This window comes from Numida meleagris, chromosome 3 (assembly GCF_002078875.1).
Source record: "Numida meleagris isolate 19003 breed g44 Domestic line chromosome 3, NumMel1.0, whole genome shotgun sequence".
In the NCBI taxonomy this organism is placed as follows: Eukaryota; Metazoa; Chordata; class Aves; order Galliformes; family Numididae; genus Numida; species Numida meleagris.
This window is the reverse complement of record NC_034411.1, coordinates 25,042,869-25,055,813: the sequence shown is the minus strand read 5'-3', so window position 1 is coordinate 25,055,813 and position 12,945 is coordinate 25,042,869. Positions and strand designations below refer to the sequence as shown.

Sequence of the window (12,945 nt, the reverse complement as noted above, 5' to 3'; positions counted from 1 at the left end):
AAAACCAGCCTGGTGTCCTGTCCCAGCCCGTGCCTGAGGAAATGAGGTGTCATTTTCCCAGAGCGCTGTCCCCATCGCCTTGTTGTTTAGGGACATTTTGAGCCAGAAGTTTTGTTTTGGAACTTTTGCTGGAAGGTTGTTGTTTTCCTTGCGTGACACAGTGCAGCTGCTTTTGAATAAATACAATTTTTCAAGAGCCAGAGCTTCACAGAACAGTGAACTCTGTGGCTTAAGTCACTCATTTTATTTTGGATGTGCCACCTGCTTGTTTTGTTTGATGCACAGCAGGGCACAGACACTGTTAATTCAGTGGCTGGTTTCTCCTTACCAGCAGAAACAGAAATTATGGAGTGACACTTTTCCCATGTGGTTAAGCTGAATAATCCATGCTTGGATGGCTGCTCGTGATACAGTACATTTGGAGCTGTAACAACATCCATGACATACAGTATGGTTTTGAGTGGTTGAGTGTGAGCTAGTTCTAAGTAAGTGATTTTGGGATATGGGAAACGGTGCTTTTGGGGATCAGAGCAAGTAAAGTGTGTGGGTCTTGTGTGCTCCTCTTTCCTTTCTTGAGATGACTTTGCTTTGCACTTCAGTACCAAAGCTCTTCCAGAAGGCAGGAAGCAGCTGGACAGTTATCCCTAGGGGGACAGAAAGTGAACTGTGGTACATGGAGTTGGAACCTGCAAAGGGTTGATTCTCTGAGAGGCAAAACTAAAATCCTGAGCAATAATGTCACACAGGAAATCTGCAGCTGACCAAAGGGTTGAGCCTCATTTCCTAGGCTCAGTTCAGTGACTGAGCAAAGTGGGCTGATGGTCTTATATTGAGATCCATCCAACAAACCTTCAAGAAACATGTAGATGTGGCACTGAGGGACATGGGTTAATGGGCATGGTGGTGATGGGCTGACAGTTGGACTAGATTCTATAGGTCTTTTCCAACTTTAATGATTCTATGACTCTAAGAGATGCCAACTGAGTATAAAACGTGCAGGTCTTGAAGTGAAGGAACAGCAGACTTAGTGTAGATGGTCAGAGATGCCGTGTCCACTGAAATGAGGTTGCATTTGGCAGACTGAGCGAGGAGGCTGAACTACAGGGGATGCCCAGCACACGCCTGCAAGACACGGTGCCAAGCGGCGGGGCCAGCTTCCTACAAACTGCTGCACACACGGCAGGGGAAAAATCACCCAGCCGAGGGAGAAGCCCAAGTTATTTCCCACGCGTATGGATATAGCAAAACCTCCGGGGCTGCAACTCCCTCTCAACCCCCCCGGCAGCTCTTGCTCCGGCAGCGCGATGGGGAGGCGGCCGCAGGGGCCGAGCCCCGGGGCGGGGTGCGCCCGGCCCGGCGCAGGCGGCTGCGAGCGGCACGTGGTGCGGCGGAACCGGGAAAGGAAGCGGAGCTGCGCCGCCGGACGAGCTTCTCCCGGCAGGGTAAGGGCCCTCGGCAGGCACGGCCTCCCTCCGTTTCGCTTCCCGCCGTTCTCGCCCTCCGCCGCGCCGGGGCCTCCGTGGCGGCGGCGCCGGACCCGCTGCAGCTATGGCGGTGCCGCCGCCCGGCCCGGCCCGGCCGCTCCGCAGGCCCTGCCGCTCACCGGGGTGCGCTGAGGCGGCACGGAGCGGCACCGCGGTGGCGCCTAGGGTTATTGTGCAGGCCTCCGTGCTCGGCGAGAGCGCCGCGTCCCCGCAGGGCAGCTCGAGGCCCGCCGCCTGTGCCCCTCTCGTGCCGCGGGGCGAGCGCCGGCCCCGCAGCGCTGCGCGGAGCGGCGGCGGGGCTCCCCGTGCTGGGAGATCTTCAGAAGTTCCCTGGACACCGGCCTGGGCAGCGCTGCTCCAGCAGGGGTTGAAGCAGAGGGGGTCCCTGCCGGCCCCACCGCTCTGTGGGAATGAGCTCATCAGTGAAGCTGCAGCACGCGTTCGCTTTCCATTACCATTCCTGTTTGTAACGCCTATTGTAGTGCTCAGAGAACTGGCCAGTCTGCTTTTAAGAAATGAAAGTGCTTCGCTATGTGTTCCTAACCTTACATTGCTAACATTAAATTAGTTTTGAGCATCAGATGAGGTAACGTACAGCAGAGCACCTGATGTTTTGTGGTGTAATTCTCGTGCCCACGCGTGATGATGCTTTCAGACTGTGATCTAGGGGCACACCACTGACTGCTTAACAAGTGCAGTAAAATTTCCACCGAGAGCATATGTGGTTCGTTCAACAAACTTGAACTTGTGTTTTCTGTTTTTGTGCCATAAAGTTGCATCAAATTTTGGACAGAATAATTGAAATGGTTCAAAATATAGAAAAGAGAGCTATTATCTTGCAAAAGAGATGGCATAACTAATGCAGTAAGCATTATTCTAGGATGGTCGAAAGGCCTTTATAGAAGGTGTTTATAATTACGCTTTTTAAACAATGTGTTTTGGTTTGTTTTTGGAACAGGTATCTCTTGATCAGCTAAAATGGTTTTGAAGAAGAAGAAGGAAATTCGGGTTGATGCATTCTCTCTTGATTGTGAGCAGCTTGAGAAGCTTCACAGTAAGTTTGGTTTTCTCAAGCTAACCTTGTGTAATTACCTTTTCTGTTAAAATGTGAGTAACTACTGAAATTCCTTTTTTAAAACATTGTTTTGTTTGTGATGTTTTAGTTTTGTGTGCTTTTGGTCCTTTTTTTTAAATTATTTTTGCTTTTTTTTTTTTTTGTATCAATAACAACTTCTTACTTCTTCAGAGTTAAAACAATCTTTGGGTCTCCATGTCTTTGGTTTGTAAGCTCTTGGCCTTGTTCTTTGATGTGAAGGTGGTAGTATGCTCTCTGTGTGATCCCGCTTGCAGGCCTATAATTCAGGGCTACCTGAAGTACTAGCCTTTAATATGTGGAATAAAGCAGAATTTCGAAGAATCGTGGAGTGGGTGAAGTTGTTAGGGACTTCTGGAGGTCATATTGAGAGTCTTTTCACAACCTTTGCATTTTCTGTAGTTAAGTTGATTTAAAGATACTGTTAAAATGCTCTTTTATTCTGCAGTGCTTTTTGCTTGAGGTAAGCTTCTACTGATATTAAAGAATAGACAAAACCAAGTAACACAGGAGTTGAATGCTGAAGTTTCAGTGAGTTCTTGGTTCTTGGCCTTACAGATGAGAAGAAATGAACTGTCAGAGCTGAGATCATCTATCTAGTCTAATGTTTGTTGACAGTAGGTAAGATCAAGCTTTCTTTTGAAGTACCCGCAGCAGACAGGTAGGAGGTAGTCCTGGGAGAGGCTGATTTCATTTTGAGTTTAGCCCAAGCTGTGGTCCTGGGCAGTCAGCTGTAGGTAACCCTGCTTTTGAGCAGAGAGGTTGAACCGAATGACCTCCGGGGATCCCTTCCAACCTCAACAACTCTGTGATTCTATGATGATCATCTTCATATTCAAGTTGAGGCCTACTATTACTTCACAGTGGAGCCAGTGATTGCTTATTATAAATTACATTTTCTTCATGCTGCTTATTATAATTCCTTTTTAAAAAGAGACTGTTCTCCCAAATGTAGAGTTTTCAAAGGCTGAAGAGCAAAATCTGGCGTCTCTGCTTCTGCGCTGTGCACAACTGAACAACGGCATCCAGCAGATCCAATATATTAAACAAGTAAGGTTTCACTGGTGTTAGTGTGGTGTCTTGGAAGTGGTAATGTATCACATGCACCATTATTGGGAAATATAGTTCTAAAATAAACTCTGTAATTTTTTAAGCATTCCTGCAAAATAGTAAAATGCAGTTGTTACTCCTGAATGTGTTCTGTGGAAATGTAGTTGTAATACAAATTAGCAAGGCTGTGGTTACTGAGAAAGAATAATAGAAGGCAAGAGATTTTGAGTTTATATTTATGCATTTTTACTAGCAGAGGTGTTCTTGGAATGTATTTGACACCTGAATCTCAACAGAGTGTGTTAAAGAAGGGACAGTTTGCACCATATACTTGAATGAGAGGGAATTCCACCTCTTTTAATTATGAGGACATGTACAGAGTTTATTGATCAAGTGTTCTTTTTGTTTATAGATTATGCCTTTGGTGAAGACGATGGATCAAAACTCTGCATGTGATCCCATGCTTGAAGCTTGTTTGGAGATCTTGGGAGAGACATATTTTTCATTGGATGTGAAGAATCCCTTGAAAAAAGTATTAGCAAGGTAAATAATTTGATAGTTATCCTTTTTTTTTCCTCCTTTAATGCTTTCCTTACCTAGAAGTCAGTAACTTTTCATGTACTCCAAATTGCTGTAATTGCTGGAAATATTTTGTATTCATATGTGAATTTGTACTCTTTTTCTTCCTCAGTTAGTTTAAAAAAGTGTAAATAATACAATATATCATTGGATAAATAGCTTCAAAGTGGAGTATTATTGTAATCTCTTTAATTAATTGAAAGACAATAGAGTGTGTAATTAACACTTTGAATTTTAAAATTTAATAGTAGAGTAGAAATTCAAAACACATCTGTTTTAAAAAAGGTCAACTTTGACAACATAAAGAGAAGATGGTTCTGTGGAATCCTGACTAAACAGTGTTTTTTCATGCCTATTTTTATTGTAATTAGTTTTCTGTTCCAAAATTACTGTTGTATTTCTTTAAGTAACTTATGACAGCCTTAATATTTACAAGATGCATTGCTTAGCTGTCTTCATTTCTGTGCATGAAAACATTTGCGCCACTGAGACCTCCAGAGTTTCCATCTTGTATTTCATTTAATACCAGGGCTTCACACTGTTTTGACAGATTTTTGTAGCTTCAAAATTAGAACATGAGTGGCTATTTTAAAATATGTTTGATAGCTGCTGTTTCATGCTAGTGGAAAGCTAGCTGCATGCATTTCTTTTTATTGCTGTTTTTTGTACTCTGGCAACGTATATCTAAGATCAGTGTGCATTTGTCTTTTGGAAATGTTACCTGAAAGGCTGACATGGGCTGAGCAGAAAACAATGCTGTAGAGTTGTTAGGTGTGAGGCTAAGGAGAAGCTTACTTCAGGTTTTATTTTTTTAATTTTTTTTTTTTAAGGGTAAGCAAAAGTGTTAAGGAGTTCTTAGGTTTAAGTACAGATATGGTAGAGAAGAAAAAAAGTTATACACAGAAGTGACATGTTTTCTTTGAAGACTAAAATGTTAGTAGATATAGACCCAGCTTAGGTGTTGTGTATCTTCAAAGATAAATATTCATGTGTCTTATGATACTGTAGAAACTGTGGACACTTGGCTTAGGAATCAAGAGTGTAGACTATTAGGATGTGCGTTAATTTACATTCCACATGCGGGGGTAATCAAAACCTTGCATAGACATGACGTTAACAGTAGAAGCTCAAGCTGTCCTTTCAGTTTTTGCTCAATTAACTCCTTGAAATCATTTCAGAAGGAAATCTTGAAAAATGTCAATTGGTAAGAAAAATACAGAGTAGATTTAATATCCTTTCTGTATTCCAGAAGGAATACAGGAAGTCATGTCTGGACATTCTTAGATCTTTCTCCTCTTTATCTTGAATACTAGAGATGTAGTTTTCTGACTGTGAAACCAAAAGGGCGGCAGTAGTAAACATGCTAGTAATTCTTGAAGAGTTTTAACTTAATTTTTACTGGCTTTTTAAAAAAAATGTTGTAATCCTCAATTGTATCATGTGACAGGTGTAATGTATCCTTGCATTTGCAGAAACCATGGGAAGAGAGCCAGTGTAGGAAGCAGCATCTGTATGTTATGGGAGACAGAGCTGACACTGACTTTAGTCAGCTGTTAATATCTCAGTGTGAGGTAACTGATCGTGCTGTTTCTTACTGTTGTAGTTCACTAAATGGTCTTCCTGAACGGTTTATGACATTAGCTGTACAAAGCTTTGTGTGCTGCCTTAGGGAAGAACTGAAAACTACAGATGTGTATTTGTACAGAAGAGTACTGGACAACCTTTCTTCTTGTATGGAGGACTTCACCTTAGGTATGATGAATATATTGAATATACTGTCTTCTGTTCTAACGTGCTCAGCATAGTTTTGTGTCTTGGTGCAGCACATAATAATGATGTTTACATCTTTATCTGTGTAAAAAAAAAAAAAATCCACATTTTTTGGCTAGTGCTCACTAGTTCAAATATATTTTCTTTCCTCTAGGTAGAGCAAGTATTAAGAACCTGTTCAAAGAAGGTAAAGTTATGTTTATTAAAATAATTTTCACTTTAGATTACTGGGGGAAGGTTGTGTGTGTAGGATTTGTGGCAGACATAAAAATCTGATTTCCTTGTGATTCATTTTTAATGACAAGTACCTTCATGTGGTACATTTTTCAAGGATTTCCCCTTGATTTGTACCATTAATTTCCAGGAGTCAAACTTGCTTTACTGAGCACCCTCATATACAAATCTGAAAGGGTAGTAGTGCGTGATCTTAAGGGTCTGTTGGAGTCATTACTACTTTACATGAAGTGTCCTCTGTCTTATGCCTTGTCACCAGGTTAGATAGGATTACGCTGAACTGTTAGCATCTAGTCTTGACTATAGCAGGCCCTGGTCTGCTTTGGCAAGAATTTTATTTGGTAATAATTCTGCACAAGTCTGAGCTGCTGGTGAGGCAACTTGTTGTTGAATCACATCGATTCAGTCTTGTACTGATTCTATCTGCAAACTGTGAGATAGCTTGACATACTGTGACCTGGTATGCAAATGAAGTTCACAGCTTCCCGTGGACCTTTTATTGCTGATCTGTCTTTGACTCTTGGGAATTTCAGCTTTTCACTGAGGAGCTATAACTCTGGGTTAGACAATGTAGGTTGGAAACTCTTATTTTGTTCCAGTTTGTTACAAACCAGTGTGAGATTTTGCTTTGGCGTTACTTCTTTGGGACTGCATTGAATTTTCAGTTTAATTTGTTTATAGAGTGGAAGAAATACTACTATACCAGTAACTTTGTGTGTACTCTGTATGTGTGATCGGTTTGCTCTTTTAAATAAATTCCTAAATTTTCTTTTCTCTTTTAAATAAATTAATCATTAATTTACAAAATAATTAATAATTATTTTCATTAGTTCTTCAGTTTCTGCAGAAGTCACTGCTTGACATACAGGAAGAAAACAGGCAAGTGAATTTAATATAAGCTGGGTTCTATCTGTTTTCATTTCACTCTTGCAAGATAATTTAATATGGAATATCACTTTGATAGCCATGCATTGGTGACAGATGGGAATGTTAGTTTACACTGATACATATATTAAATAAAAAAGCTGCTGACGAGTTTCTTTTCTTCTGTGGCAATATGATGATAGTAAGAGTGGAAAGAAACAAAATTAAAGATGTTAGTATTTAAGGCACTGATACTGTGTTGGAGCTACTACTTCTAAGGGAGGCCTTTGAGTTGTGGTTTTGCTATCTGAATTGTGACTGAACACTGTAATTAATAAATACACTTATTAAAATTCAGGTAGAGTAATTCCCTTCTACTTTTCATGAGTGTTTAATTCAGCATTGATATTCTGTTTGTCATGGTAGTCATCATTTAGAATCTTGACATTTTCCAGCATAACATAAAGTGAAACCTCTTTACTGTGGTGTCTTACCATGTACCTGGAGGATGAGGGTGCTTAACAGAGTGTTTTGAATGTTACAAGCTTACATGTTGTCTGTCGTCAAATTAGAAGAATGTTGAGTGATAGAAATATAGTCTGTGCATGAAGGAACTCTGATAAAATAAGAAGGGACCAGCACTTTGTTCTGTCAGCTTTTAGTTCCTGCTCTGTTCGGGCACGGTCAAATGAATGAAAGTTTGTCATGGGAACCTACAGAAACTGCAGCAGAGTTTGTCACTGTATTTATTTCCATTTTAAAACATTGCCCTTGAGTCTACTCTTTGCTTTCTGCCAGTTATATATCTGGTCAACTCAAACAATAAGTTCGTTTCTACCATGAATTCTTTTTGAAGTTGACGGAATGTGATTTTCTGGGAATGGTAATGGGTGATTGTCATTTCATCTTTGTAAGCATATTGTCACAATTTTTTTTTTTTTTCCCCCCAGAAATAATAGTGGAAATCGTATTGTTCAGACTCGGCTGATGCATGATTTATTGATGGCCATTAAAGTTTCAATGATGCTTGTACAGAAATTGCAAGAAAATATTCAGGGAAGTCTTTGGAAAAATAATGAGTCTTTTGTTTGGCAAAGTATGTGTAATTTACTGAAAAGCTTCACAGACTTCCTGATGGATGGTAAGTTTAGTAACATTCAAAGGCAAATATTTTCATTGTATCAGTCTTGTTCTTTTTGCAGTAAACACAACTTGTATGTGGAAAAACTTGTCTTGTTTTAGCTTGAATGGAAGTTGAACTGTTGAGATTAATGTGAGTGGGGAGCAGTAGTAGGACTTTCTGTGAGCTATGACCTGTAGCTCCTAATGTATTTCTGTATGAATTATGCAGTCAGAACTGTTAATTGGTGCACTGTAACTAATCAGGTTTGCTTCCTATACAAATGTATGGTTTTTATATTAGAACTTAATATAAATGTAAGCAGGCTCTGCCACAGTCTTCCTTTCTTACCAGGCAGTTCCATATTTTCTGTCTGTTGAAAGGTATTAATAGCTTCTTATTGCACTTGAGTAAGTATTTGTTAGTAGTTGCTACTCAGTCTGACACTACAAACTTGCGAATATACAACTGTAAGTCTTGGAAAATTCAGTACCAACAGTGTAATTTTGATACATGGTTCTGTCACACAACCTTTAAGCACTGGAACGAGCTGCCCAGGGAGGTGGTGGGTTCACCGACCCTGGAGGTGTTCAAGGAATGTTTAGATGTTGTGTTGAGGGACATGCTTTAGTGAGAGCTATTGGTGATAGGTGGACGGTTGGACTGGATGATCTTGTAGGTCTTTTCCAGCCTTCGTGATTCTATGATTCTATGTTTACTTCACTTTTAACTAAAATACCTTTCTCTGGCATGTAGAAACTCTCCTGCAGACTGTTCAGACTACCTCAGGACTGGCCTTTATTCTGTTCACTAAAGCTATGTATGAGCCAGCTGAAGAATTACCTGCCTTGGTAAGTGTATATCTTCTCTAAAGGTAATGTCATTAATCAGTGCTCCCAGTGTCATTTTAGAGGCTTTGCTGATGTAGATGGCAGGACTTGCTAACCTCTGATTGGCCTTTTGTTGGAATTAAATAATTTATTCTCTATATGTTTCAAATAGTGATACAAAGTTTTTGAATTTGTAAGAAAAACACGAAAAAAATCTCTTCAGATCTTCCAAGGTTTGTGCTTGTGTACAGAACAATTTTTTCCTGTGCTAAGAACTGTAACGAGTTTTATTTTGCTCTTCCAGGTCAGTGACTTGCTCTGTGGATCGAGGGAACTTGCAGGAATGCCAGCATGGTTTGTGAATAACTGTGGGGCTCTGTGCACAGAGCAGCTCTCTGACTCTGTCCTTCTCTTCCTATGCCATGGAGCACTGGCTATGCTGGATTGGAAGAATGGCAGGATGGGTGAAAGTGGAGAGAAACTATTACTAGATATCGCATCAGTCTTGTTGTCTTTGAGTTCAGAGTAAGTCTGCAATTTGATTTTTATTGATTTATGCTGTTTGGGTTGGGGTTTAAATTTCGACTTGTTTTTTTTGCAAGTGTTGTTCTAGATATCTTCAGTGTTTCCCATGTAGTTAATTTGGTTTTCTTTACAAATTGTATGACCTTTTTTAATACATTCAGAATAATTTTATAGATTTGAAATTATGAGGGCTGCTCCAAAACTAATGTCTCCCATGATTATGTTGGCCTGTGACATCAGAGGTGGATGTTGGTGATATGGCAGTGGAGGTTGAATCTTCCCATGCAATATTCCATTAGATTTTGCTGCCATGCGACTGATGGCAGCAGAGGGGCAGTTTGACAAAATGGTGTACGCATGAAGCAAAGGTGTGTCACTGAATTCCTCCATGCGGAAAATACTGACTTCATCAATGCTTGCTGAATGTATATGGAGACCAAACTGTCAATGTGAGCACATTGTCCTGGAGGTCAATTTTATGATTTCGTTTTTGGGTGTACAATTCTCATTTTATTTATTTGCTTATTTATCTTTGAAGACAGTGAAAACTTTTCCTGAAGTTTTCAAGAAGTGTGCAGTAACATAATACTGTGAAATACTAGCAGGTGGAGATTCAGTTCTGTTCTCAGTTACAAAATAGCTGTTGTAATGGCTTGCCAACCTGTTTAGGTGGTTTTAGCTGTGGCCAGTTAACAGAACGTCAGGTGACGGAGCGTACGGTTTGAAACATCCAAAACCTTCCTGCATTATTATTATTTTTTTCAATGAGTGGGTAGTGTTTCCTTATCTATTTTGGTGTGAGGTAAACTGGTGTGATGAATAATTATTTTGAAACAGAATTTATTCATTTATTTTCATTATAAGTGACACATTATGTTTATGAACTTTCTTTGTTCTTTTGAAAAGGTTAAAAGAATCCAGCATGGCAACATCTTTGTCTAGAATCCTTGCTATTTGGACTAATTCAGCACTAGCTGCTCTTATTTCGGACTCACCAAATCTGAAAATGAAACTTAATGGGAACTCGGAGGTGGTTGGGAAGCTACTGGAATACGTTTACACGCACTGGGAACATCCTCTAGATGCTGTTAGACACCAAAGCAAACTGATATTCAGGAATCTTCTTCAGATACACAGGACCATCGTTACTGGATCTGATGAAAAATCAGACCCGTTCTTTGCAAGGCTAACCAAGCGTTTACTAAGTTTGGAATGGCATGTAAAAGGGAAATATGCTTCTCTTGCTTGTCTTGTGGATTGTCTGGGCACTGAAAATATACTGCAGTTGGACAGAACAATTCCAGTACAAATATTGGATGTGATGAATGATCAGTCTCTTGCACCCTATGCTAGTGATCTTTTGGAAACCATGTTTACAAATCACAAAGTCCAGTTTACTTCAAGTTCTCAGAAAAGCACTTGGATTGACCAGTGGCATGACGTCTGGGTTTCTCCTCTTCTTCGAATACTGTGTGAAGGGAACCATGACCAAACTACATATATAATAGATTACTATTTACCAAAATTACTCAGATGTAGCCCTGACAGCCTGAGCTACATGATTAGGATTCTTCAGGCTTCTGCAGATGCTAATCTTGGTAAGAAGATAAATATTATATTTGTAATTATAATGATTAAAGAAAAAAAGAAGAATCGTGAAAATGTGATTTTCAATTTCTGTTGAAATGAATTTGGGAGAAAAAATTTTGAGTGGTCGTATATTGGTGTCAGTGTTTCATGGTGGGATTTGTAATAATCTTGAGTATCTTCATGCCATGAGCAAATTAATCTGTGCTCTAATTGTGTGTTCTTTACTCTTCGCTTTACCTGCCAACTTCTCTTAAGTATCAGGGTTTTTTTTCCTATTTTTCTGTTCTCTTACTATTTCCTGCATAGGCACGTCCAATAGCAGGGCTTTAGAGATAATTTTTTGTTGCAAATATATGGATATGAGATTTATGATTTTTTTTTGTAGTTTTTTGTTGTAATTGAGTGTAATTCTCAGTTAATGGCTTTTGAGACATCACAGGGTCCTTTTTCTGTATGATTTATTCGTGAAAGAAGCTTTTGGGTAGTAGGCAATTTAGAAAGAGTTGAATCTATGACAGACTCTGTCTTCTGGACTTGTTTGGTTTAGAGAGAAAAAGAGGAGATAGGTTAATGAGTTGGAAGTACGTGGAGTTTCTGACAAGCTGTGCAGTTAGTGCTTTGTTTATTGTGCTAATTAGGCTATAATTATGACTGTATTTCATTTTCTTTAGGCTCTCGGAGTACAAGAGGAGCTCTTGGAGCCCTGATGGCATGCCTAAGAACAGCCAGGGCTCACGGACACCTGGAACTTTCAAATATCATGAGCAGTGGTCTTGTATCTACTGAATCTATAAAACAGGGTCTAGTCCATCAGCACAATCAGGTAGAGGGATAATTTTTTTGAGTCTTTAGACATTAAAGGATTTGCTTAGAAAATTAGAGGTATTGCTTTGATCCTAACTTCTGTGTCAGTGTTCTTTTAAAACAAAGGTACCACTATAGGTTTCGATCACTCTTTTATATTTAACATCTAAATGTCTTTCAGGTTTGCATCGATGCTTTAGGTTTGCTTTGTGAAACCCATCGTAGCACAGAAATTGTGTCTATGGAAGAAATGCAACTAATTTTATTTTTCATTGCGTACAACTTGAACAGCCAGTCTCCTTCAGTAAGGCAACAGATATGTTCTTTACTGAGAAAGGTAACTTAAAACTGTGAACAAAATGTTTAATATTCTTATTGTTTTAATTACGTATAATTTCTCTAATTTTTTTCTACATTAGAAAATTGCTTAACTGAAAGAAGAAACTCTAAGGTCTGTTTTGTATGTATTGTGCAACAGAATGACAGGCAAGGATGACTTAAAAATTAAGCGATAGACACAGTAACTAATCGTGAGTGGTAAAGTAGTAGGAGAAGATGGACAGGATGAGGAAAGCATATGTGTACAAGGAATGTTTTGGATGGGGGTAGGAGGGAATAGGCTTAGCAGAAACAAAAGAGCAGAAGCCCATCTCTATTCATACTTGCCTGAAGCAGACTGAGAAATATGAGTTGTAAAACTTGTGTTGGAAGGAATGTAGTAAAAAGGGAGAAAGCACTCCTGAGGTTAGTTAAGCTATAAAAAACTATGCGTGTTAATTGAGGTTTTTTATATAGGAGCTTACATTCCACGGAAAATGAGGAGGTGGGAGAAGAAGAGTAGGTATAAATTTAAGGAGGATGGAAATAGATGTTGGAGGTGTAAAGGGATGGGAAGGACTGTGAAACGGGGAACAAAAATCCTTGTTTTTCGAGTGAAGGATCAGTTCTGTGTTGTGCTGCACATGAACTTTTTAAAAAGTTGCAATTAACAAGATCTAGAAA

General features: G+C 39.5%; 1 protein-coding gene across 11 annotated transcripts in view; it reads left to right on the top strand.

Moving 5' to 3' along the window:
- THADA (THADA, armadillo repeat containing) overlaps window positions 1-12,945 on the top strand; it is a 217,311-nt gene that overhangs the window by 59,715 nt on the left and 144,651 nt on the right. For 9 of the 11 annotated variants that reach the window (XR_002437166.1, XR_002437167.1, XR_002437169.1 and 6 more), the window contains exons 1-13: window positions 1,293-1,442; window positions 2,443-2,538; window positions 3,533-3,627; window positions 4,040-4,170; window positions 5,810-5,958; window positions 6,131-6,163; window positions 7,041-7,089; window positions 8,025-8,215; window positions 8,951-9,045; window positions 9,329-9,549; window positions 10,456-11,147; window positions 11,811-11,962; window positions 12,125-12,280. Coding sequence is in view for 7 of the 11 variants with exons in the window: in XM_021392512.1 (XP_021248187.1) it covers window positions 2,463-2,538; window positions 3,533-3,627; window positions 4,040-4,170; window positions 5,810-5,958; window positions 6,131-6,163; window positions 7,041-7,089; window positions 8,025-8,215; window positions 8,951-9,045; window positions 9,329-9,549; window positions 10,456-11,147; window positions 11,811-11,962; window positions 12,125-12,280 (2,040 nt within the window). In the remaining 4 variants the exon portion in view is untranslated. Of the gene's footprint in view, window positions 1-1,292; window positions 1,443-2,442; window positions 2,539-3,532; window positions 3,628-4,039; window positions 4,171-5,809; window positions 5,959-6,130; window positions 6,164-7,040; window positions 7,090-8,024; window positions 8,216-8,950; window positions 9,046-9,328; window positions 9,550-10,455; window positions 11,148-11,810; window positions 11,963-12,124; window positions 12,281-12,945 lie in introns of those variants that run through there. The other 2 variants (XM_021392511.1, XM_021392510.1) reach the window with 1 other exon arrangement.